Here is a 27,700-nt window from a genome sequence, read left to right on the forward strand (position 1 = left end):
GGCTTGCGTTTTCCCCTTCTGTCAGCCAGTTCCTTCACTGCCAGCTTCCATCCTTCCCACTTCTTTTGACATTCTCAACAGAATAGGAAGTGGAAGTGTGTGCGTGTGTGTGCGTGTGTGTGCGTGTGTGTGCGTGTGTGTGCGCGTGTGTGCGCGTGTGTGCGTGTGTGTGCGTGTGTGTGCGCGTGTGTGCGCGTGTGTGCGCGTGTGTGCGAGCGTGTGCGAGCGTGTGCGTGTGTGCGTGCGATGAGGTTATAGGTGGGAGATGCACCATCCATTTTGAGCAGCCCGTAGCATCCATGTGCTCTCCCACCACTCTCCCACCCCCATGCGCTCACCTACTGCACAGTAGCCAATTGTCCAGCACGGGGGATGGGTTGTGGACTGCTGTGAGGTGGGCAATGACAGGGGGCAGAGAGGCCGAAGACTATATTTTGGTTGGGATTTCAGTGGGGGGAAGGAGAGACAATTGCATAGGATAGAGTATGAAGTGAAGGGAGAAATGAAGTGGAGAGGTGAAGAAGGCTGTATCCATTTTGAATTGGTTTCAGTCAGTTTCATCTGGTTTGATCCAATTTCAACTGGTTTTCATTGAAGCATTTTGAACCAAACTAGTTTGATTCAGTGTCTGAACTGGTTTAAACCAAACTGGTCTGAACCGGTTTGAACTAAACCAGTCTGATTCGGTTTGAAGCAAATCAGTCAGTGTTGTTTTGTGGGAGCACTGACTGAGAAAGTAAGAATGTCATATCTTAATTGTAGCAGTATGGGTCAAGGACAGGTGTTAATTTGTGTAGCACTAAGGGGGGTTGTTGTGAGGGGGGTTGTTGATTTGTGGCAACAATGAAAGTGATGGAATGCCTTACTCACTGTATGGTTGGGGTATGAGGTATGAAGAGAGAGTGAAGAATATGTCTTTGAGGAAGAAGAGGAGAGGACTGTGTGGGTGTGGAGTGGGAGGCAGGTTGTGTGGTGGGAAGACATGAGCGTGGGGGCTAGGGGTGGGTGTTTGTATGATGTATTGAGCAAGGAGGAGGAGGAGGATGAGGGTTAATATTTCAGATGGGGGTAGTTTTGTTTATGAGCAGGGATGAGCCGTACGTATCAGGATGTGTGGGCGTGTGTCTTTAGTGTGGATGAGGGCTATATTTTTGGTGGTGGTGGGGGACAGGTTGGGGTGCGCTGTTTAGACGGTGAGCGAGGAGGATGGAGGCTATGTTTTGCTCTGGCCTTTCATTATCCCTGACAGCTCGGGCCCTGTCGTATTGACTCTTATAATCCATATCGACATGTTGATAAAGTCTCCACTGATGCGGAGGCTGCAAGAGAATGAGGAGAAGGAAAAGGGGAAAAAACTGTGAGGGGGGAACAAGAGAGAACATTTGTTTTCTTCGATGTTCTGATTAATTCAGCAATAAAAGTTTCCCATGCTTTATTTGGTTATTTATTTATTTATGTTTCTTATTATTGCTTATTTATTTATTTATTTTTATTATTCAATTTTTATTATTCAATTTTGTGGTTCTGCTTTGGAAATCTAGTATTTCCTGTGTTCATCGGGGAGAGTAGAGCACAGTGTGTGTGTGCGGAACAGTTAGTGTGTGTGTGACACGCAGCGCACGCTCTCAGATATTGTCACATTTCCCCCCTTCCTTGTAGATGAAAGAGGGAACCAAGTCTAAATCTGTAGCAGGGATCTTTTTCTGGAGGTCTGGCACTTTTGAGATGGTTATCTGCCCTGGATGTTTTCATGTGTAATCCTCTAGTATTTATTTTGGTAAGCGGAGGGCGGCCAGGCATACCTTTCCTCTGTGGAGGACGCTGGGAAACTTGTGGAGGAAGAAACTGTTCCAGCAACGACCCTCAGATATTAGATAACACGTTTCTTTTCGTTTAAGAGATCCCGTCAATTTGTGTGTCGAAGTTTATTTCAACCAACTACATTTTTTTGTAGGACTTTTTTTTTTAAATTACTGTCGTAATTGCTTTTATTTATTCATTTATGACTGATTTTCTATAATCTTGCCCAAGTATACATGGAAGGACTGGCAGTTAACTAATACTTAACTAATACTCACTGTGCAAACTTCTCTGCTCACACTTTTGTATTGCCTTTGCAAGTGTCAATCTTCTTTATTTTGGTAGCATTCCTATTCAGCAGCAGTACTTTCCATGAAGCAGAACAATTTCAACAAAAGTTTGACTCAAGACGTGACCCGTTGGCCAGCAATGCTTTGTTGCCACAGTTTTGCGTGATCAAAAGACTGGCACAAATAACCATTTGAACTTCAAACGTCTTCTGGAAGGAAACCTTAAATGAGCCATGGACGGCAGCCAAGGGGGTCATAGAGTTGCTGAGGATATACAACTTAGAAAGACCCGCTCTTGTCCTTTTTTAGTTCTGATTTATGGGAGCAAGTTCAGGAAACGGACCACAAAGAAAGGCGCACACGATGATTAGAGCTGAAATGTCTTCACTTTGTGGACACAGTTGAAGAAAGAAAAAAAACATGGACATCCGCCTCTAAAAGAATGGGTGCAGAACTAGCAAAGTCACATGAGAACTGAAAATAATGTCCGCGACTCCGTTTCTCTTGCTTTAATAAGAATGGGGCCTGAAATGTCACTATATCAAATTAAGAGAAACGGTAGCTTGGTGCCCAGGACCTTGTGGACACGGCCCAATAAATCCGAACTCACATGGATCGAGAGGGCAGTATGTCAAAGATGTATGAAGTTTCAATTAAATTTGTATTGCAAAAACACATCATTTTGGTGCAGGCCAGGGCTTACACTGCTTTCATAATAATCAGGTGGCATTTTCACGTAAGGGACAATCAGTATGACAAAGAGTATGTGGGCACACACACAGACACAGCACAGCACAGCACATGTAATTCCGTGTAGGTCTGCTGTTCTGCTTTTGGCCTCCGCTCCAGGTCAATGTGTTGCTGAAATTGCTTACATGCTTCTATTATGGCCGAAAGAGGTGAAAATCAGACTGCTGGTCCCAGCGTACAATAGCCGTCACACAGTTTTCTTTCAAATAAAAAATCGAGTGGCAATGCCTGGTTATTGCTTTTGACAGGACCGTGTGGGTAGGTGTGTAAGTGCAAAAGTCGTCAAGATTTGTGTGTGTGCGTGTGTGTGTGTGTGTGTGTGTGCGTGCGGTCATGTTCATGTACACACACACACACACACACACACACACACACACACACACACACACACACACACACACACACACACACACACACACACACACACACACACACACACACACACAGTGAGCTAGAGCTGCATGCGATTCCATGTGGGTATGGTACATGTTCATGCCCACATGCGCAAAGATCCAATTTGTGTTGTGCATGTGAAGGTTGAGGGACACACACACAAACACACACAAACACACAAATACATACATATACGCACACACAGCAGCTGCTGTTTGCAAAGAGTGTGCTTGGTTCAGAGTCAGACTGAAAAGAAATAAAAAACAAAAAAAGCCCCAAAACAAATAAAAGCTTCAGGGCGTGTAAATGGGGGCATTTTGTGCCTCATTGGCTTCCCGTTATGGCCCAGTAATGGGCGCCGCCTCCTCCTCCCACTGCATCTGTTAAGGTTACCACGTTTCCACTGCTGGCTCCGGAGCCACAAGTGATTTTACTTCCATGTGTCTTTCTTTCCTTCTCCTGCCCCTTTTTTATTTTTTTTGCTCTCTCTGCGTCGCTCTGTCTCTCAATGTCATGCTTCTCCTCTTCTCCCTCTCTTTCTCTCTCTCTCTCTCTCTCTCTCTCTCTCTCTCTCTCTCTCTCTCTCTCTCTCTCTCTCTCTCTCTCTCTCTCACACACACTTTCACCTGCACTCTTTCCCTTCAAGAAAAATCCATTATCAAGCATAACATGTGCACTTTTTTTTATTTCCTGGAGTGCATTTTTGCTGTCAGCGGCGGCTCTTCACCAGTTTGAAGAGGCGCATTTTGTCTCCAAGCACCTCTTACAAGGAGCCAGGCTACTCCATCTCTCCCAGTGTGTCCCTGCTCATTTTGCTGGTGTTGGCATATTAGTGGGTATGGGGGGCTAGAGGAGTGGATAGTGGGGATATGGGCAGGCAGAGGGGGATTGTGGGGGATATTGGTGGTGGTGATGGTGGAAAGTGGGGAACGAGCACTTAAATCTGTCCACAGGAGCTGCCTCTGAAACATGTTACACGGACAATTCACTTCACACATTCTCTCTCTGCAACCTCACACACACACACACACACACACACACCACCACACCTCTCTCTCTCTCTCTCTCTCTCTGTCTCTCTCTCGCTTTCTCTCTCCTTCTCTCTCTCTCTCTCTCTCTCTCACTCACCCTTTCTCTCTCTCTCTCTCTCTCTCTCTCTCTCTCTCTCTCTCTCTCTCTCTCTCTCTCTCTCTCTCTCTCTCTCTCTCTCTCTCTTTCGCTCTCTCACAATTTTTTTTTCTCTCTCTCTCTCCCCAGCAGAAAGCGATTCGCTGTCTCCTCGGCTGTCAAGCGTAAGGCTCCGACACCTCCGTCTCCTGGCTGCAGGGGCCCTGGTGAGGAAGAAGATGAAGATGAGGGCTCCTCGGCACTCTCCTTGTATTTTCACAGCAGGCGCCCCAGCACCTCTACCACCACCACTGCCGCTGCCACTGCCACTGCCACTGCCACTGCTGCTGGGAGCTCTGCTGCTGGGAGCTCTGCTGCGTGCGTGTCAGACTCTAAGGAAGACGATGTGGAGGTGGTGGAGGTGAGGTCTCCACGTGGGAAACGGGCCCGAGGCTCCTGTAACAGAACCCTCACCTTCAACGCCTCACAACAGCAGGTGTGTGTGTATCTGTGTTTGTGTGTTTATAATCAGGACTCTAAATTAACTTTTATCATCACCAGCCACAATAGCTAATATACGTTTATCTTGCTAGCAAAGCACACACCAGCATTTGGCTGGTTGGCTGGTGTTAATTTAGAGCCCTGTTTATAATAATAATAATGATAATAATAATAACTTATGCGTTTTTTTTATAGCACCTTTCTTGTAATCCAGTGTTTCTCAAAGTGGGGCGTAAGCCCCCCTGGGGGGGTGCGGAGGCATCTCAGGGGGGGCGTGTGACATCTGATTTTGGGTTTTTTCCCCCCAAGGAAATTATTTCTTGTCTCGCCAATAAGTCAATAAGTTCAAAGCCCTCACCAACATTATATTATTAATTGTCATGAATTGGAAATGAACACACATCTGCATTCGACTGCAGTCCCTCTTTGTTTAATCTCCACCCGTCACCTTTCCTTTGATTCTGCGCAGCGATTGCAAAATCAGTCTGCAAGAGTAATGCTGTTGCTTGGGGGTGGGGGGGCTCGGAAGTATTGAGACCCTCTGAAGGGGGGAATGATGGAAAAAGTTTGAGAACTACTGTTGTAATCCAAGGTTGCTCTACAAAAGGACATTGGGCTAGGGAATTGAGGAGAGGGGAGGGAAGAGGGTGTGTGCGTTTGTGCGTCACGTTTAAGCTGTGTGGGTGTGTGTCTGTGCCCATAGTATGTGTGTCTGTGTCTTTGCACTCAAGTGTACGTATGAGATGGCGTTTGTTCTCATGAGGTGCAAGAGGTTAGACTGTGTGTGCTCAAATCATGAATTTCCGGATAATGAAGTTTACCCCGACCTTCATTGTGTGTGTTAGCTCAGCCATGACGCTGTATGAAGTGTGTGTGTGTGTCTGTGTGTGTGTGTGTCTGTGTGTGTGTGTCTGTGTGTGTCTGTGTGTGTCTGTCTGTCTGTGTGTGTCTGTCTGTCTGTGTGTGTGTCTCTGTGTGTCTCTGTGTGTCTCTGTGTGTCTCTGTGTGTGTCTGTGTGTGTCTGTGTGTGTCTGTGTGTGTCTGTGTGTGTCTGTGTGTCTGCGTGTCATGCACTTGTGCTGTGTGCTCTAAGTATGATTTGTGGGATAAAAATGTGTACCTTGACTTTGACCTTGCTTATGTGTGTGTGTGTGCGCGCGTGTTTGTGCGTGTGTGTGTGTGTCTGGGCAAAGCAGAAGGCTCGGGATCCTAATAACTTCACCAGCATCCATGTGAAAAAGGAGACGACGGAGTGCGACGTCACAGACCACGACAGTGAGGTTGTGCTGCCGTCGCAGTCGCCACGGCAACCGAAGGGCCCCAAGAAGGTGGGCTCGGTCCTCACCGACTTCTTCCTGAAGCAGCCGAACACCTCCTCTGCATCATCAGGCTCTCCAAAGCCCAAAGCTTTGGTGATGGTAAATGTTTACCACTGAGTCCACTTTGTTAAGCTGTGTGTAGACCATAAACGACCTCCCTGACCAAGGTAGCTGAGGTCGCTGAAGAAGTTTCGCCATGAATTCGCTTTATTCGCTCTGGGTGTGACATTGACATGTTTGATTTAGCTAATCACAGAACGGCTCTGGGTTGACAGCCGAGGACCCTCCATATAGAAATAATGACTTCCGTCACTCAGCTAGTGTTGGTCGCTGGGAAACTCCAACTCCCATTGTAATTGTGACACAGCACTCCACAACACACAAGTGCACACTGCACACAACGCAATTGCATTCACGCCTCAGCCGTGCAAGGGGGAAGCCCCCTATGACGCCCCAATGGAGCGCCCAATGGGGGGGAGAGCACTGGTGGGTCGGGAGTCGAAACGGCAACCTTTGGGCTACAAGTGTGACATCCTAACTTAGCCATGGCTGCCCTGTCTATGGATAGCTGCTGAACATTTACTGCTAGAGAAATATTGTTGAACAGCTTAACATTTGTGTCAGTGGAAATTGGTGACACTATATTTGTGATGACAATGCAGCAGGCCCAGACCCCATCCAGCCACCGAACCACCCCAGCACCCTTTGGTTCCCCAGAGGCAGAGGAGGAGGAAGAGGAGGCTTTTCAGCCCACAAGGTCCTTCAAGACCAGGGGCCAGGTGAAGGTGAAGAAGGTAAGCTTGTGGGTGAAGTACTTAAATGTATGCCTGTTGCGTACCTACCTGCTTCTTCTGATTATATTGAACAAGGACTTGTCAACAAACGGAAGCAAAATTCCCCATGCACTTGTTCACATCTTCACCTATCGCTTTACCGCTGATTTAAGGTTCATAATTCAATAAATGTATAACCATGTCAACACAGTTGGTGAGAAGCAGCAGTGGCCCTCAAGAAAGAAACATATTTTCAAAAGTTCAAGGATTCCATGCACCCCCTCTAGGTGCTGGTAAACGCAGGAGTGTTCAATAATTCATAATTCAATTCATAATTCAATTCAAAGGGAGTTTACATCACACTTTTGACTTTTTGCTCATTTATTCAGAGCGAACAGCGCGTTTTGACTCTGTGAGTCATCAGGTTTGCTCAGGAGTGAACTTCTTCTCTTTGAAAGAAATGTCTTTGGTTTGGTCTTGCCAGAGCCATGGAATTCAGAGTAGTGACAACCGGGGTTGCTTGTCAACAGGAACTCGGTTGATGACATAATTCACTTAGATTCAAATAATTGTAGCCAGCAGCTTATTTTTGCTTGAGACTAACACGGCAAGCAAAATATGACATAAAAACGAATTCAAATGAACTATCTTTGAACTGTCAATGGCGATTTGTATTTCACAGGGCGTCATCTTTTTGTAAAAAAAAGCTCCAAAAAAACTTACTTCCATGGTTCTGGATCTTGCCATCCTCTAGGAGCAGCCTACCACTCCCCTAGACTCCGCGCCCAGAGCCAGAAGGGAGCCGAAGCCCCGGCGGGGCAGGCCACCGACCCGCACCTCTAGTCAACACACCGCCACCCCACTCAGTGCCACCGAGTCGCAGTCACAGACGGAGGCATCGCAGACTGCCAGCACCTCTACCTGGGTACAGATCAATATATGTTTATTACATGTTTTGTTTTTGTGTTATATGGTCTGTAAAGTGTCTTCTTATCATTATTATTATTATTATTATTATTATTATTATTATCATTAGGTCAAGGAGGAGAAAGCGGAACAGGACGTCTTCAGCCCTCTCTCTGCTGGTACTCTCTCGGGCAGCACACCTGTAAATAAAGGTAGGTACTCTACAGTGTTACGTTTGTCAGCCTTCTGTCTTTTATTTCCCATCTCAACCAGGGCTGCGTTTCCCAAAAACGTAAGCCGAACTTAGGCTGCCGAAGTAGTGCTTAAGTATGAGGTGCCCCTCATCACTAACAGTTTATACATACTATAATTTTATTGGACTACATACAATAATTCTTTATTGCACATGCACATGCAAATTTATAAACCAAACGTCATCTTCCTTTGCTTTCCCTGAATTACAGAATTAGGGGTGATGAGACTGGGCTGTCGTGCTAAAAATAAAGTCTATCGTGGTTTTATATTTCACGATGCAAATGATTTACAGCTTCCCATCCTTTCTGGCAGGCAGCTGGGATCGGTTTGTCTTAACTTTCTAGGTCAAAGAAGAGCCTTGCCTGACAACACCGATTTGGGTTTGTCACTGATGCTTCAGTGATTCCCACAGAAAAAGATAATAGTAGAAAGTGTGTGTGTGTGCGCGCGCGCGCGCGCGTGCGTGCGTGCGTGCGTGTGTGTGTGTGTGTGTGTGTGTGTGTGTGTGTGTGTGTGTGTGTGTGTGTGTGTGTGTGTGTGTGTGTGTGTGTGTGTGTGTGTGTGTGTGTGTGTGTGTGTGTGTGTGTGTGTGTGTGTGTGTGTGTGTGTGTGTGCGAAAAAGATAGAAACCTCTGCTAAGGAAACCTCTGCTTCTGCACATATTCATGTAGTATTATCAGAGTCATTTGCAGACAGGCTGCAGCCAGTGTTAAGGCTCTCCATCTTTCCCACCAAGAGTTGAGGCACAGGCTTTCCATTGCTCGCCTCACACAACTATTCGGAGTATGCGAGATTAACAAACAATTCTGCCTTTCTCATCTGGCTTTGGCATTTAAGTCACGTCAAATTCTCTTGGGGGTTCACAGTTGTTTAGTTCACGCAATGTTTTATGGCATTTATTGGTGGTTTGTGTGGTTTCCAGGTTTATTTTTCCACCTTCATACGGTATTTCCTTTTTAGCATTTCACTGAGGGAACTGCATTGCACCACCTGTAGGGAATGCAAATCTATAAACTGTGGCACTCGCTGAGATAAATTGCGCCAAATGTCCTCATTGCTCTCAGTTATTATTTTCATAACATAATACTGGGAACAGAATGCAAATAGTTTCAAGTTTCACACCTGCGCTTGGCATCATGTGACATTGTACTAGAGAAAAGTAAGCTACCTGATCATGAAAGTTATTATTACATTACACTTGGCTGACGCTTTATCCTAAGTGGCTTACAGTTATTTAGGTACAGGGTATTGGTTGCTGGCTCTGGAGCAATGTGGGGTTAGGTGCCTTGCTCAAGGGCACTTCAGCTATGGATGAAGGTGCTGGTAAGGGTGGGATTTGAACCTGCAACCCTCTGATCTACAGGCCGTTGAGCTATGGCTAAAAGTTATCTCACGAGTTGGCGTGGTAGTAGTAATAGTACTGGAGATGGTAATCATAGTAGGATCAGCAGAATCTGTATGAATAGTAGCAGCAGCTGTAGTAGGACGATATCAATATTATTACCGGTAGTCGTCGACCATCTCCATCAGCCCTACCCTGTGTAATTCTCATTAATGAATAGTCTGTACACATAAATCTGCATCGCTCTTGTGTCTAATAGAAATGTGAATGAACCGTTGTCCAGTGCACTCTTATTGCAAAGTAATGAAGGATAATCAACACAACTTGCTGTAGTCTCCTGCCTAATGGAAATATAATTGAAATGCTTTTTGCAGTGGTTCACGTAATAAGTACTGATCAACACTTCAAAGTGGTATCCTGCCTAAAGGAGAGCCAAACGGACCGTCATGCTGTACTGTGGCTTTATGACATTATACAAAATCATATCCCTATATCGCACTGTAATGAATGATGCTCACCACTCTTCTCTGCTATCTTCCCCACTGTAATGGAAAGCTAAACGGCCCACTGTCATGTGGACATTATCATTCATTATTCTGTCGTAGCATCATTATTGCACGGTAATGAGTAATGACCAGCACGTTCCTCCACTGCTGTCGTGCTGAATGGAAAACTAAACGGACCATCATGCGTCCTGGCGCTTGGCTTTGCTTGGCTTGGCTTGGCTTGGCTTGGCTTGGCTGCCATTCCCCTGTGGAAACATGCGGCCATGGAATTGCCATCAGCCCCCAGGCGATGCACTCACACCGAAGCCACAGCAGGGCCAACAGTGGCAGTACAGACAGCTCTGGTCTGCAAAGATACAGGCGAAAAGGATGACATTTTAGTAAACCATATCAGAGCTATGCATTTTAACTTCACAGATTTTTTTAGGGTCATTTTTGCCTTTATTTCAATAGGACAGTGTGATGGATGACAGGAAGTGAGATGGAGATAGAGGGGGAAGTCTTTGTAAATGACCCGGGCCGGAATCAAACCCAGGTCACCACTGTAGCAGTGCAGTGCCCAGCTGACTAAGCCACGGCTGGGCCAACCTAAGAAGTTTGTTAAGAATGTTGTTTGTGGTTATGATATCAACATCAGGTGCTCTCAGCAAAGCCACAGCAGGGGCAGGCGGCAGAAACAGCGATGGCCTGTAAAGTTACAGGAGGAAAGCTGAACTTCTGCTCCGCCATTTTGGCTGTACATTTACATTACATTACATTACATTTGGCAGCCGATTTTTAACCAAAGCGACTTAAAATCAAGGACAGAATCATAGTCAACTTCACTAGCAGATATAAAGTCACATGAAATATACAGAGCAGCAAGTGCAGATGCTAAGTAGGTTCTTTTTTTATTGAAGTACATTAGCACAGGGTTAAGTAGAGTACACACACAAACACATCATGCCATAGAGTCTGGCTTGGGACTGGGGCAGCTCAAGCATTAGTGTAATTTAAAGTCACAAAGAGAAGAGTCTTTACTTGCCTCTTTATTTGGCATGAGTTGGCAAAGAAAAGCATGGGTGATTCCAAAAATGTTGACGCAAACCTAAACCAAAAATACTGAATCAAACAAAGATATCGCAAACCACGCCCACTCAATGCAAAAGTGTGTGCTCAAGTTGGGTCTCCTAAGGGGGCGTTGTCCCCTACTTCTTCTTCTCTTTTTGAGGTGTTTGCGCAAGACGTGCGCTACCGCCATCTACAGCGCTAAGGGGACTTCATTGATTTTCAACCTCAGGACTCCGAAGGTCTCCTAACCGAAGGTCTCCTAAAGGGGCGTTCACCCGACATAAAGTGGATACCGGAAAGGAAACAAAATGACGCTTCTTGGTTACATCCACTTTCTTTGCCTAAACTTTGTTGAGCAACTGTTTTCTTTCTTTGGGCGGGGTCATGTGAGCACCCCTCAGGCTCTGTATTTTTGGTGGAGCTTCATGAGGGGCAGCAACAGCTCTGGCGTAGAGTTGGAGGAAAAAAGTTCAATTTCTGTTGAGTTGAGTCATTTTGTCCTGTTCTGAAAAGGTTAAAAAGATTCAGTTTTCATTGATTGGGTGAAAGCTTAAGGAAACACTGATGCATATCGTCCCTTTGGAGAGATGCTAACTGAAAGTTTGTTGAGCCAACTTTATGCCATTTTATTCATGCTAATGACTTGCTATGAACCCTCAGGGCATGTCCTTCTATTGAAGCAGGTCTAGTCTAGAAGTTGGAGAAAAAATGAATTTCTGCTCAATTACATCAGCCCTATGGGATATTTTTTATTGAAAATCTATGGGAAATACTAGCACACATCACCCCCTCTCTCTCTCTTTCACGCACTCTCACACACACTCACACACTCACCCACCACAGGCTGAGGTGCAGTCATGCCCAAAGGTTTTGACGCCGACACAAGGTTTGTTGTACTTCTACAAACTGTGCGTCAGAATTTTTATAAATGTTACTGACTCATATTGTTTGGGGGATTATTTAGCTGTGTGATGTTGCATATTGCTGTGGTACGGCATTACCACCAGATGTAGTGTGTGCACGCAGCAGCAGCTCTGGCGTACAGTTGGAGGGGAACGCTGAAATTTCTGATCAATCATATAGCTTCTGGAAGGCTAGGGTGACCCTGACGGCTTTAACTTAAGTTTGTCATGGAAACTTTCAGCATCAGCTTTTCCAGTATGGCCAGACCACATACATATTACTGTGGGTTGGTATGTTATTGCCATCAGGTCTCAAATGTCACATATCAAAAGTAACAGCAAAACTAAATTTTAACTGTTTAAAAGCCTGGCAAATTTTAAAATGTCCCCCTCTGCCATCCTTGGGTAAATAAGAACTGCTTATTACTCAGAACAAGGCTGAAAGGCTGTTTGTAAGCCTACGGTTTTGCCCGTGAGGGTAAGACAGACTCCTTCTAATAAGGAAAAGAGATGGCTAATGTCAGGTTCACCCTTCTAGTTATCACATGTTCACCTGTGCTGACCAAAATGGCAAAGTCCAGTCAAGTCACCTTTTATTGTCAGTATCTTCATATGCACAGGTCATACAATACAAGGAAATTGAAATTATGTTTCTCTCTCTATACCATGCCAGGACATAGACATACACAGGACTGACATACAGACTGACACAAAAGTGTGAGACGGGTCAAGTAATCGTGATGAACCAATAGCAATGAACATTTAACATTGATGAGTAACAGTGATGGACCAGTGACAAACCTGGAACAATACAAATTCAGTGGTCCTCCGTATGCACATGGAAAGCAGCAAAAATTGTGAGTCGAGCAGAGGACAGTAACGTGGCCAGTGGCAGTGAGATGGGCAACACTTAGACACGGAGGAAAACCACAGTCAGCTAGGGGTTGAGGGAGAACTCCAAGATCTCTGTAAACAGTGTAGTGCCTATGTAAATTGTAATATTCACACTGTAATTATGATTTGTGTATTGACATAGTGTTTACAATATAATTGTTGGGATAGGTGTCACTTTTCAGGAAAGAGAAATGAATGTTCTGTTTTCAGTTCATGTCATACAGAAAGGGGGCGCTGACACCATTCATGTTTTTGGGGATTTGGGGGAAGAAGAGGAGGAAGTGGGGAGATGAGGAAGGGAGCCCTGATGAGAGACAATATGCAAAACGGGCTGAGTAAAAATAGACTTTATTACTGCTACAGAGCAGTTGATATGTGATTCTGTGAAATAACTGTTTCCTCTTCTTCAAAGAGACTGTTTTTGCAAATACTATACCGTTCTGAAACGGAACTGTTGTGGCAGAAGTTCGTTGTTTAAATCTGTCAGCTAGTTTCACCGGCACCAGTGAGTAAGCTAGCTTTGCCTTGGACACGGTCGGACGGAGGCGTGACTTGCAAGTGATCATCACGTTCGAGGCTTGAAGGTGGAGGATCGCTGCGAGGGGGAGACAGACAAGTGGACATCGGATGCCTGCAGCGTTGCATACCTGGGTACTCGTGAGTGAGGTCTTTTCCATGGCTACGGTCGCTTTGACTGGGCAAGTTGTCTACATTGTTGAGCTCCAACTAATGCGCGCCAACGTATTGAATGTGCACCAACGTTACTGGCCAGTATAATTCCTGGGTCGCTGGGACTTTGTTTTTTTCCTTGATTAGGTGGACTTTTAAGGGTTTGAGGTGAAAAACTTCGAGTGATCATCTATTGGGTTATCACTGTGATTCACATTTATTTGTTAAGTCAAGTCAAGTCAAGTCAAGTTTATTGTCAATTTCTTTACATGCACTGGTCATACAAAGAATTTGAAATTGCGTTTCTTGCTCTCCCATGCAGACATAGACTAATCTAGGTAAGGACATAGACAGTATAGACATAGACAGTACTCATACATGGACATAGACAGTATGGACGTAGACATTGCTCATACAGACATTTAAAGTGCAAGACTGGACAACAGAAGACTTGTAGAGAACATACATTAAGAGGAGGTATTTTGTTGTTCTTTTTCTAAAAGTCCTTTATAGCGTTCTGACATAGTAATAGTAGCATTTGAAGATAAAACGCTGTCTGAGTATATATTTAAATGATAATTAAGGCATATAGTGTGCCATTTACATGTTGAAAGGTTCATGGTATTATTTTGAGTTGATGTGCCTAACCTCAGTGACTATTTTACTTAGAGTAAAACAATGAGCCTGGTCATTGGGAGGGCTACATTTGTGGGGGCTCGTCCGGGATACTTTATTGTGAACCTTGAAAATGTATTTGTTTTGCTGTTCAGCGTGAATTATTTTGTTACTTTCTACAACCAGAACTGATTTTTTTCTCTATATTTTGTTGTGGTGTTGAATATAAGATTCATAACATTGAGATACCAATATGGATGCAGACAAAATTATCGCATGGTGTGATGATAAAGTTATCTCAGTGCAGCATTCCATTGTCCTAAGTGAGATACCCCTTGACACGTCTGAGGCTGATATTTACAGGGCTTTAGACACAGTGAAGGGCATTGGGAAAACAAAACTACGTGACCGACGTCATGATGACACTGGAAACAAAGAGTTTGTGTTAGTGGAATGCTCTGTTCAGCTGTCTAAAATTGCTATTCCACCTCAGGTAGGAATTCTGGATGAAATAGGTCCATGGCCTGTACAAGTAGTCAGTGAAACACCACACTCTCCACCCAATCAAAGTGATGACTTTAATGCCAAGCTGCTAACTTTCCTTCAGCAAGAGGGGAAATCTTTGGCTGATGTCCAAACTGTAGCCTCACCATCACCCACCCTTAGTACTGACTTAGTTGGAGCTATTAATGCATTAGTGCAAAAATGCCACATTGCCCCAGCTGCTGAAGCCCAAGGTGTAAGGAAGCTACGCACTTTTTCAGGGGTAATTCCTACACCTAGTGGTGAAGATGAGTATGACACATGGGCTGAACAAACCTCTCATATCCTGGAAGAATGGCAATGCACTGATTCTTTGAAGAAACAGAAGCTGGTGGAATGCCTACGGGGACCTGCCTCTGATATTGTGAGATTTGCCAAGATTGACAAACCCTCAGCTACATGCTCTGATTACCTCAATGCTCTTGAAACTGCATTTGGCAACACAGAAAGTGCATCAGATTTGTTGGTCAGGTTTCAAAGTACATTTCAGCAGGACGGGGAAAAACTCTCTGCATACATACTGAAACTAGACAAATTGCTGCATGTGGTGCTTCGCAAAAAGGGAATTGAGCGCTCCGACATGAATCGACTTCGCATACAGCAGATCATTCGAGGTGCACTTCCCAATGACATGATAGCACTCCGCCTACGCATGACCCACAAGCTCCGAGACCCAATTTCCTTTGCGGAGCTTCTTAAAGAGGTACGAGAAGAAGAGAATATGGTCTACAACCGCAGTACAGCTAAAGCAACTGTATCTTTGTCTTCTGTGCCCCCTGTCAATGTGCCACCGTGTGACCCAGACATTGAGCAGCTAAAAAAGGAAATCACATGCCTTAAAAACGAGGTGACACGGCTGTCGTCAGCGACAGTCTGCCCAGCACAATCAGAGCCTACAAAAACACGCAGCTTAGCTGCAGCCACCCCTACAGCTAACAGAGCTCTACCAACTAGAGTAGCTGCTTCAGCAAACCTTTTCTGTTACAAATGTGGCGAAGAGGGCCACTTCAAACGCGAATGCCGCAATGAAGAAAATCTGCGCAAAGTTAATCAGCGTCTAATTAGACAGACACGGCCAAAGGGAAACCAACCCGGGGCACAGGGGGGGAACGGCCTGTAGCTCCGCATCAAACACGTTCCACAAAGTGCAGAACACTGGGACCAAGCAAAGCTGCAGTTCCATCTGGGTTAGTAGGGCCTACCTCTATACTTCCTGTCCAAATAGAGGGTATCTACGCTAAAGCTTTGCTGGACAGTGGGTCACAAGTTACTCTTCTGTACAGATCTTTCTATGAAAAATACCTGACGCACTTGCCATTAACTCCTATTGAGAATTTGGAGATTTGGGGGTTAAGCAGCAACAGTTACCCATATGATGGCTGTTTGTCTGTGCAGCTTGAGTTTCCAGGATCTGTTACAGGGGTGACTGAGACCATAAATGCACTTGTGTTGGTGTGCCCTGACCCCATCATGAAGGGTGAAGTGTCAATATTAGTCGGAACAAACACCTCTGTGGTGAAGAAACTTGTTGAGGCATGCAAAAACAAAGTAGGGGGAAACTTTCTTACAACCTTACCTGTCCATCCAATGATGAAAGCTGCTTATGAGAATGCTATGCTGACAGCAAGCCAGCCAGCCGACACAGAGCGGGGTATTGTCTGGTTTACGGGCAATAAGGCAGTGACCTTACCTCCTGGGAAGTCTACACGACTAGCAGGAGTCCCTAGGTATCCACAGCAAACCTCTAGCAGTCTGATCCTTGTGGATTATCCGGAAGAGACACATTTCCCCGAAGAACTACTCGTCAGACCTGAAATGCACCCTGTTGATGATTTACAGTCCCAACGACTCACTGTAACAATCCAGAATGTCTCTGCCCATGCAGTCACCTTAAGGAGAGGTACACCCATAGCCCACATTTTCCCAGTGGAAATGGTATCACCTTCAGATTTTCCCGATACGAGTGACTTTGAGAGTCAGCTTACACCAGAGTCATTTGATTTTGGAGACTCCCCAGTCCCTACAGAGTGGAAAAATAGATTGGTGAAGAAGATGTTGGCGCGAAGTGATGTTTTCTCACAACATGAATTTGATGTGGGCTGTGCCAAGGGTACAAAACACCAAATCAGAGTGACTGATGATAAACCCTTCAGGGAAAGATCCCGTCGGCTTGCGCCAGCTGATATCGAAGATGTGAGACAGCACCTAGCTAAATTGAAGAATGCCGGTATCATTTCTGACTCACGGAGTCCCTATGCCTCCCCCATAGTAGTTGTGAGAAAGAAAAATGGGCAGATAAGAATGTGTGTGGACTATAGGACTCTAAACCGGCGAACAATTCCCGACCAGTACACAGTACCACGAATCGAGGATGCTCTGGCCTGCCTTAGTGGGAGCAAATGGTTTAGTGTATTGGACTTAAGGAGTGGGTACTATCAAATCCCTCTTTCTGACGACGACAAGGAAAAGACGGCATTCATATGCCCTGTTGGGTTCTTTGAATTTGAGAGGATGCCACAGGGAATAACGGGCGCTCCTGCGACCTTTCAGCGCATTATGGAAAAGACAGTGGGGGATATGAATTTGTTGGAGGTCCTAGTGTATCTTGATGACCTCATCATATTCGGAAAGACTCTGGAAGAACATGAGGAGAGGCTCCTCAAAGTCCTTGACCGTTTGAAGGATCAGGGGTTGAAATTGTCCTTGGATAAGTGCAAGTTCTGCCAGACTTCAGTCAGCTACGTCGGACACATTGTTACACCTGATGGTGTTTCTACTGATCCATCTAAAGTAGATGCAGTAAGCTCTTGGCCCCGACCCTGTAATGTGACTGAGTTGCGTTCCTTTTTGGGATTTTGTGGATATTACCGGAGATTTGTAAAAGATTTCTCCCAGGTAGCTTTCCCATTAAACCAACTGCTTCAGGGTTGTGTAAATAAGACAGGGACACAGAAGACTAAAATGAAAACTGATGAAAAGGTGTACTATAGTGCTTCAGAGCCATTTGGTGACAGGTGGAATGAAGACTGTGAGATCGCCTTCAATGACCTGAAAGCAAGACTAACCAAAGCTCCAGTTTTAGCTTTTGCAGACCCACAACTCCCCTACACCTTGCATATCGATGCTAGCTGTGAAGGCCTAGGTGGGGTTCTCTACCAAGATCAGGGCCAGGGGCTGCGTCCAGTCGCTTTTGTGAGTAGAAGCCTCACACCTTCAGAAAAAAACTATCCTGTGCATAAGCTGGAATATCTAGCATTAAAATGGGCAGTGGTTGATAAACTCCATGACTACCTTTATGGTGTCAAATTTGAGGTTCAAACGGACAACAATCCGTTAACATATATTTTGACAACCGCCAAACTTGATGCCACAGGACACCGCTGGCTAGCGGCCCTATCACTTTATGACTTTAGTCTAAAGTACCGCCCTGGAACACAGAATACCGATGCGGATCCGCTTTCTCGGCGTCGCCACCCAAATGCAATGCAAGACGATTGGGTACACATCACCCCCTCAGGTGTTAGGGCTATGTGTCAACAATCAGAAGTAAACCAGCCGACCTGTTCGTCAAATCATCGAGTCTTTGGTTGTTTGGGTGTCACTGTGAAGGCAGTTCCACGGGCATGCTGTAGCCTAGCCACATTGAACACTGCTCCGCTTCCCACTTTGAGCTCGACTGACCTGTCCGCTGCTCAGAAAACAGACCCATGCTTGGGTGGATTATGGGAAGCCGTTCAAAGTCAAGATCCTAGAAGAGTCAAGAGAACCCACAAGCACATTCCTTTGCTGATGAAAGAGTGGAAACGGTTGAAGGTGGAGAATGGAGTTATGTTTAGATATACCCAGCCCCCCAACAAGCCAAGTCGCAAACAGTTGCTACTGCCACAGAAATTTCAGCAGATTGCACTTGGGTCTTTACATGATGACTCAGGACATCTCGGCTTTGAGAAGGCTTATGCATTTGTAAGGGACCGATTTTATTGGCCTTGTATGAAAGCAGACGTGGAGGAACATTGTCGTACATGTGCCCGATGTGTTCAGAGAAAAACACTCCCCAAAAGAGTTGCTCCATTGTCTCACTTGAGTAGCAGTGGCCCATTAGACATGGTCTGCATGGATTTCTTATCCATTGAGCCTGACTCGAGCAATACTTGCAATGTTTTAGTCATTACAGATCATTACACAAGATATGCTCAAGCTTTCCCAACCAAAGACCAAAAGGCCGCCACTGTCGCCAAAGTGCTGTGGGAAAAGTATTTTGTGCACTATGGGCTACCAAGACGCATGCACTCTGACCAGGGCAGAGATTTCGAGAGTCAGCTGATTCATGAGTTGCTAGACATGTTGGGGGTGGAAAAATCCAGAACAACTCCTTACCACCCCCAGGGTGACCCTCAACCAGAACGTTTCAATCGAACATTGCTGGACATGTTAGGAACTCTGAACCCTAAGGAGAAGAATCAATGGAGCAGGCACATTGGACATTTAGTGCATGTTTACAATTGCAGCCAAAATGAAGCAACTGGCTACTCACCCTATTACTTAATGTTTGGGCGCGAAGCTAGGCTGCCAATTGACTTGAGTTTTGGTACTTCCTCTGATGGCTCTTCAACAAAATCATATCAGAGATATGTGAACAATATGAGAAAAGAGTTGAAAGTAGCCTATGACTTGGCTGAGATAGCTGCAGGAAAAAAGAATGATGGGAACAAAAGAAGGTATGATCAGAAGGTGCATTACTCGCATCTTGGACCAGGTGACAGAGTGTTAATTAGGAACCTTGGCCTGCACGGAAAACACAAATTGGCTGATAGATGGAGTCCTGTACCATACATTGTTGAAAGCCAGATGCCAAACTTGCCTGTGTTCCGGTTAAGGCCTGAGGAGGGAAATGGACCGCTCAAGACTCTGCATCGTAATCATATCCTCCCAGTGGGTCATAGACTTCGATTGTTACCTGCCACAGAGGTTGTAGAGGAAAAGCCCAAAAGAACTCTGAGGCCAAGAAAACAGACAGACGGACAACAGGTGGGTCCTACTTTGGCCAGGGATAGGCCCAGAGAAGTGGAGCATGGTAAAGATTATGAAAGCCCTGACAGTGAGGATGAAGAGTGGGAACCATGGGTTGGTGTGCCTTCGCAAAAGAGTCCTGGGGAGGAAACTGAACACACTCAAACCGACACCCTCAAATTCCATCAGAACCAAAATGAAACTGAGCCTCATGAAACTGAGAGTGCTGGAGACCCTGAGGCACCACATCTACCGACCCCAGAGCAGGTGGAAGGCTGTTCAGAGCCGGCTGAGGACTATGGCTTAGAGAGCCTATTTGGAGACACTACCCGTGCCCAGGAACACCCAGAACTTGGGGAACCTTCTGAAAGTCCCTCAAATGTAATGCCCTCAACTGAGGAAAGCCTTCAGAGTTGTCGAAGGTCTGAACGATCTAGAACAGCCCCAAAACGCCTAACATATGATGAGTTAGGTGAGCCCCAAATCAGGTCAGATTTGCCAGTCAGATTTTGTTCAACACTATACATGTGGGTGGGGAAGCCTCAGTGTAGATAGATCTGTGCTTCATGATGGAATTAATGGTGTGATTTTCCCTTGTGTCCTTATGCATCTTTCTCATGCTGTTCCTTTTATTTTGCTGTGTTATGGGGACATAACCTTCTTTAGTAGAGGGAGAGTGTAGTGCCTATGTAAATTGTAATATTCACACTGTAATTATAATTTGTGTATTGACATTGTGTTTACAATATAATTGTTGGGATAGGTGTCACTTTTCATGGAAGAGAAATTAATGTTCTGTTTTCAGTTCATATCATACAGAAAGGGGGCGCTGACACCATTCATGTTTTTTTGGGGATTTGGGGGAAGAAGAGGAGGAAGTGGGGAGATGAGGAAGGGAGCCCTGATGAGAGACAATACGCAAAACGGGCTGGAGTAAAAATAGACTTTATTACTGCTACAGAGCAGTTGATATGTGATTCTGTGAAATAACTGTTTCCTCTTCTTCAAAGAGACTGTTTTTGCAAATACTATACCGTTCTGAAACGGAACTGTTGTGGCAGAAGTTCGTTGTTTAAATCTGTCAGCTAGTTTCACCGGCACCAGTGAGTAAGCTAGCTTTGCCTTGGACACGGTCGGACGGAGGCGTGACTTGCAAGTGATCATCACGTTCGAGGCTTGAAGGTGGAGGATCGCTGCGAGGGGGAGACAGACAAGTGGACATCGGATGCCTGCAGCGTTGCATACCTGGGTACTCGTGAGTGAGGTCTTTTCCATGGCTACGGTCGCTTTGACTGGGCAAGTTGTCTACATTGTTGAGCTCCAACTAATGCGCGCCAACGTATTGAATGTGCACCAACGTTACTGGCCAGTATAATTCCTGGGTCGCTGGGACTTTGTTTTTTTCCTTGATTAGGTGGACTTTTAAGGGTTTGAGGTGAAAAACTTCGAGTGATCATCTATTGGGTTATCACTGTGATTCACATTTATTTGTTAATAAATGTAACTCTTGTTTATCATCATATAAAACGCTGTCTGAGTATATATTTAAATGATAATTAAGGCATATAGTGTGCCATTCACATGTTGAAAGGTTCATGGTATTATTTTGGATGTGCCTAACCTCAGTGACTATTGTACTTAGAGTAAAACAATGAGCCTGGTCATTGGGAGGGCTACAACAGGAAACGTGTCCCATACAACCAGAGGGATACACAGCATTGGGTGTGTGCATGCATGTATGCATGCATATGTACCGGTACTGTTTATGAAATGCGCTATGCAATTTGCCTGTGGATGCGTGCGTGCGTGTTAGTGTGCCTGCATGGTGTTCCATTTGTGTGCATTGCAACCTGTGGTGAAAATCGGCTCTGTGGGTGGTGTGTATTGTTTGCGTAAGGAAACTTGTGGTGCACAGACGTTAATGTACATGACCAATGAAATCATAGCACACATCTTCATGGTCTTGCTGAGGCGCTTTATTTGCCTGTTGAGCTGCTACCCAGTGTTCCTGCAGACTATGCATATAGCAATACAGTAGCTCCCAAACTGGGGGTTCGCTTTAGTATTGCAGGGGTGTCACACAGAGCAGAAACTGTTGAATATATATGCTTTCATATATATTTGGGAAACGCTTTATTAATATATAATTCAGCATATATATTTACTATATCCCTTTCTCAGAACAGTCATAATACTCTTTCAGTACTTAACAGTGAATCAAATAGCTGACGTCTTTCTGTTTACCATTATCACGTCTTTACCGTGGTTGTTAGCGGAAGCACCACAGGTGTCTTCAGCGGTTTGCCTCACACAATTTTCCCCCCGACGCCCCTGAAGATAATCACAAAATCGCAGCTGATCGCTAGTCAGAGTCTCTGGGGTGTCTGACAGTGGCTAAATCGCCTCTCTGGGTGTTTTGAAAGTATCTGAATGGTTCTCTCATTAGGCTAGCTGATCGGCTGGACTCCATGTGAGATGCTTTGAAATTGATCCCCGCTGAATTTTTTGCCCATTTTTATTTCTATTTCAGCTGTTGCGCGGCTTAGACAGCGAAGGAGTATTTTGTATTTGAAGTAATCCTTCAATTTATCACTTCGTGCGCCGGGGGAGGCAGAGGGTGTAAAGAAAGAAAAAAAAGAAAGCAGATCATCTATTTTGCGTTGAAAAAACAGTTTAGTGCTCTTTAGGCACTTTTGCAGCGAATTAAATAGCTAATGTCTCTCTAAATAAAAAAAAGTGGTTTCAAATATTCAAATATGGTTTCAAATGTTTTGAGTATATTATATGGACAGCCGTGGCATGCTGGGATAGAGCTACAGGCTTGAAGCCTGACCTTTCCCTGATCTTCATGCTGCTGCAGGCAGGCGGGCAGGCAGGCAGGCAGGCAGGCAGGCAGGCAGGCAGGCAGGCAGGCAGGCAGCCCGCTCGCTCGCTGTTCTGGTTTAATGAGTACTTCACCTCAATGTGTGGTGTAAGTCACTAATTCATGGCTTGGAATATATACTCACCGACCAGTTTAATAGGCACATGTTTCTAACTGCTCAATGACACACATTTCTAATCAGTCAATCACACGGTGCCAACTCAATGCATTTAGGCATGTAGACATGGCCAAGACGACCTGGAGAAGACCTGGCACGGCATTCAGACTCCACCATCATCAACATCTAAATATCAATATATAAGTCTTGGTGAAAGGGAATCCAACACTGGATGGAAATGAATCCTGTGACATAGCAGGCACATTAAAGGCCTTCCAAAAACATATTGGAGTGTGTGTGTGTTATAAGCAGTCTGCATATTTGGAAAAGGAGGTGCTACTTTGAACCTCTGAATAGGCTGTAAACCCGTATAAATTGTGGTCATTATTGGCCATCCCAAATAAATCAATCTCTGTGTGTGTGTGTGTGTGTGTGTGTGTGTGTGTGTGTGTGTGTGTGTGTGTGTGTGTGTGTGTGTGTGTGTGTGTGTGTGTGTGTGTGTGTGTGTGTGTGTGTGTGTGTTTGTTTGTCTTAAGTGGAGTGTCCGGTGTGTGAGGTCCCGATCCCGACTGCCCACATCAACAGCCACCTGGACTTCTGCCTGAGGGGCGCCGGGAAGAAGGAATCCCTGAGGAGAAGGTACCAGAGAACTCTCTCTCTTTCGCTCTCTCTCTTCCTCTATACTCTCTCTCCTTCTGTTCCTCCCCCTCCTCTTTTTCACTCTCACTCACTCACTCACTCACTGACTCTCACACACACACACACACACACACACACACACTTTTATGCTCTCACACAAACGCACACCCAACCACACACAGATCCACATAGTGCATACACGTATGTACTGTGTAAAATACATAATCACATGCATACACACACAGTACGTATTCACAGACACTCTCTGTCTCGCTTGCCCATCAAGAGTAGATTTTCCCATTAACTCCCTGCCCCCCCCCCCCTCTCTCTCTCACTCACGCACACGCACACACACACACACACCACACACACACACATACACACATACACACACACACACACACCTTCATGTTGTCACACTAGCTTTCTCCCCCATTAACTGCCTGGCCTCCTCTGTTGCCCACTGTGCACTATCTATGAAGCCGCACGTTCTGCTGATCAGGGCTCGTGCAGCGCTTGCTCTTTGATCCCTGATTGATTGACAGGCCAGTTGATTTGATTGCTACCCGTGCTTGGCACGCGAGAGCACAGCTAGACCGATAAGTTGGGTGTCAGCTGTGCAATTCTGCCCTCCCTTTTTCTCCCCGCCTTGGTGTTTTTTGTAGCACGGAGGGGAAATTAAAGGAGATGTGTCACAAGCTTCTGGCCTTTTAATGAATAGATAAGTAGATAAATAAATAATAATTATCACATAACTGAATATACATTCAGTCTCTGGACACTGAATCAGAGATTTGAGACTTACCGGGTGAGTACACCAGCCGCGACATGAGCGAGGCCAGCGTCAGAAGTAATTGACTTTGTATTGAGTCGCGCGACAAGAGGCGATTCACGCGACGAGAGCGACAGTTTGTAGTTGAATAATATGCAAATGAGCTATGATGCTGCTCTGCGACAAGCCGGCAAAGCCAATGACTGTATAGAGGTCAGTAACCACAGCCAATGGGGAATGTTGGAATGCTTGCGTTCTGCTTTCAATGGACATACTCTAGTCGCTTCAATCGCTCGTATCGCTCTTGCTGCAGAGAAGCGGCTGGTTTATTCGCCCAGTTACAGCTCCTTTACAAAATCATGGTATTTTATTTCATGATTTTATTCCATAATTTCCATAATTTCGTCAATGTTAAACTTTCATAGATTGTAGATTCACAGCCTGCATTTTAAGCTATTCCAATAATTAATTTGTTTATTTTGGAAAGGAGCTGTACTTTTGACTTGAATTAGTGACTTGGTCCCATATCTGTTGTATAATCCATACCCTATACCAGTGTTTCCCAACCAGGGGTACGTGTACCACTAGGGGTACGCGAGCATACCTCAGGGGGTACGTGGGAAAATGGAAAAATGTACAGTAATAATAACAAATAAATGGAGTGAAGTCACATTGGGATACAGGAGCATATGTAGGGCATGAATAAGGGGGTACTCATCATAAGACAAAATTGTGTAGGGGGTACGCCGGACAAAAAAAGGTTGGGAAACACTGCCCTATACCATTTCATTCACCAGAGTAGTCAGTTAAAAAGCATCTGCCACATAAAAAAAACCCTGCCACATTTTTTAGGGCTTCACCCAGTAGCTTATCTACATACCTTCTCTCGAGTGCTCGTTACGATATGCTGACAGAGCTGGTTGCATCATATTTCTGTCTAGACGCTTTATACTTTTCAAACTTCTTGATTGACACCTGAGTTGATTGACACATTATTACCTTCTACACAACCTCATACTGTTTCCATCATCCTCCTCATACCGTTCCCACTTCCCACCATATCCTCCAGACACCTTCATGTGCTTGGGCAGGACCTGTCAGGATGTGGCAGGGAGCGATGGCTTGTGGCCTGTGTCTCAACTGGTACACTTATCTCTTACTTGGTGCCAGGCTCTTGCTGCCTGTTATAAAAACCTGTCTCAAAGAATGCTGGCTCAATTCAATCAAAATAAAGGAGGAAAATCCCTGATCCAAAGTCCAGATAAAAGTTGTGAAGTCTAAACTTTATTGGCAGAGTTGGTTAAGGGTACCAAGACAGATTTTTGCCAAAAACAAAAAAATCTAAAAATTCTAATTGCAGGTGTATGGGGACGTTCATGCTTTTTTATCTGCCAGACTCCTTATTTCAATTATTTCTCCAATGGAATAAGGTTATGGTTAAGGAGAAGGAGTTTAGATTAGGTAGGTAGATTAGCAGGTTTGAATCTCACCCTTCCACTCCCTACCACACTCCTTGGCTGAGGTGCCCTTGAGCAAAGCACCTCAAGGCACCTCTGCTCCAGGGACAACTGTAACCAATACCCTGTACTTGAAAAAATCATTTCAAGTCGCTTTGGATAAAAAAAGATAGTTAAGTGTAATGCAACGTAATGTAATGGAATAATATGGTTGACAGGCACTTGACCGATGTGATGCACCACAACAATATTTTTCTGCCTTCGTCTTGCTCAAAAAGCAGTGATGCTTTAAAAAAACCTCACGCTCAATGTTAAAATCAGTCTAACTTTCACATCCCAAACTTTTTTTTTTCTCAAATGAGTGAGTGAGTCATAGCTGGTGGAGAGTCAAATGTTAACGGTAAGAGAACAACAACTAAAAATGCACTCAGAGAGTGCATCCCTAATTTTTTTCAAGTTTTTCTCCCTTGTTTTTGTGAAGTTAAAAACTACGATGTCAACATTTGCCCTATCCCGCAATGGTGAGGAATCCTTTTTTTTAAATCCTGGCTCCGAATCGTCATCCGGATCACCACCAAAATGTAATCACTTGTTCCTTTTGTCATTTCTAACAACTCTACAAAGTTTCATTGAAGTCCGATCATAACTTTTTGAGGTAATTAACAAATCTCAACATCTAAGAGCGAGTGCTTGATCTTGAATGAATGGGTTAGTCTATTGCATTTTGTGTGACAGTTTGGAAACGGGTAATTTCTCCTTCTCTTTTTTGATGACATATTTGTGTTGAAACTCTAGTTTTTTTTCTAGCCATCTTACAAAATGTTGAGTGGATAAACGGGTGGGCTGGCCCCTCACTTTGTGTATGCTTGTGTGTGTTTGTTATTTATTTAATGTGTGAAAGTTTTCTCAGCTATCATTCTATTTCATGCACATTGGTTGCGCCTTTCAAGAACTCACAAGCGCACACACACACACACACACACACGTCTTATCTCGTAAAAGAGCACTTCATCTGAAGGACTAGTTGGTGTTTACATCTCCTTGGACCTGTAGTAATTTGTTTGCAATCAAGATCCTCCACTCTGACTTCAAGTGTGAGCTGTGCAGCATGCAGCAACATGATTGCTTCAGATATGAGGCTTCTGTGGGCGTGTAATCTCCTAAAGCCGTTTCTGTATGTGCTAGCCAAGGCACACACATGTACATTTACAAGCACACAAAATAGAGCGGCGCGCCTAGGGCTGAGTACCGATCAGAATTTTTCGGTTTCGGTTCCGGTTCCAGAACCTACGTTTCAATGCCGGTTCCTGACGGTGCCATTTTCGGTTCCTAATTTATAAACACTGAACGAAATGTTTAAAAATCTCAAAAGACCACCGAGCCTACCTCATTATCTAGTTGAAGTTCCCGGGAATTTATTTTAAATTGAGAACTACAATCTAAATCCAACCCTATCCATTTCGTGGTTGTGCATCTTTGCATCGGAGCATCAGGTCATAGTCATGTGATGTTCATGGCAATCGCGCAGACAATCGTGCGAATTTACCTGATTACAAACTGAACCAGCATGAAGTTTTGCATCAGCCCCAGACAACTTGAGCGGCAAAACAACAAGGAGAAACTCATATTTCATTTTTTTACGCTGCACACGCTCCTTTTAAAACATGCCCTGTGTGAGGGGATTTTGGCCTCGCGCAGGGACTGTTAAATGGAAAAGCATGGTGTACTGTCTGACCTGTCACTGCCGTCCCGTTGACTGTCAGGATTTGGCCTGTTGAAACTTTTCCAACTTTTGTCTTAAAATCAGGCAATTTTGCAGTTTTTTGTAGCTAACAGGTATGCTGTTCTTGCAAACACTTTTAAAACAAGTAAGGTCGCCAAATTCCGCCCACTTCACTGATCACTTCACTGTGAACGTGATAATGTCACTATTTCAAATACTATTTGATTATGTTATCGTATATTTTTGGATAGCGGCAACTGTGTAGATGAGGTAATGAGCAATATTAGCTAACATTGGTGGCCCTTTCTATCGTAATTTGGAGATAAGGTCCAGCATGTCCAAAATCTAGTTTCAGCACAATTCGCCGGCGAAAGGCTCCCAATTCCGCCCGCTTGATTTCAGGTCACGTCGGTATTTCCGTTAGCCTACTGTTATTCCTTCATGCTGTTTTGCTTATTTCGTTCACACTTGTAGTCCTAAAGCGAAAACAGGGAAGCAGCCAG

General features: G+C 44.8%; 1 protein-coding gene across 7 annotated transcripts in view; it reads left to right on the plus strand.

The window, feature by feature from the left end:
* rad18 (RAD18 E3 ubiquitin protein ligase) overlaps nt 1-27,700 on the plus strand; it is a 130,566-nt gene that overhangs the window by 9,687 nt on the left and 93,179 nt on the right. For 5 of the 7 annotated variants that reach the window (XM_063215340.1, XM_063215342.1, XM_063215345.1 and 2 more), the window contains 6 exons: nt 4,491-4,836; nt 6,038-6,259; nt 6,823-6,954; nt 7,688-7,862; nt 7,968-8,051; nt 23,143-23,245. In XM_063215340.1, coding sequence (XP_063071410.1) covers nt 4,491-4,836; nt 6,038-6,259; nt 6,823-6,954; nt 7,688-7,862; nt 7,968-8,051; nt 23,143-23,245 — 1,062 coding nt within the window. The remainder of the gene's footprint in view (nt 1-4,490; nt 4,837-6,037; nt 6,260-6,822; nt 6,955-7,687; nt 7,863-7,967; nt 8,052-23,142; nt 23,246-27,700) is intronic. The other 2 variants (XM_063215343.1, XM_063215341.1) reach the window with 2 other exon arrangements.

Source organism: Engraulis encrasicolus, chromosome 14 (assembly GCF_034702125.1).
Source record: "Engraulis encrasicolus isolate BLACKSEA-1 chromosome 14, IST_EnEncr_1.0, whole genome shotgun sequence".
NCBI lineage: Eukaryota > Metazoa > Chordata > Actinopteri > Clupeiformes > Engraulidae > Engraulis > Engraulis encrasicolus.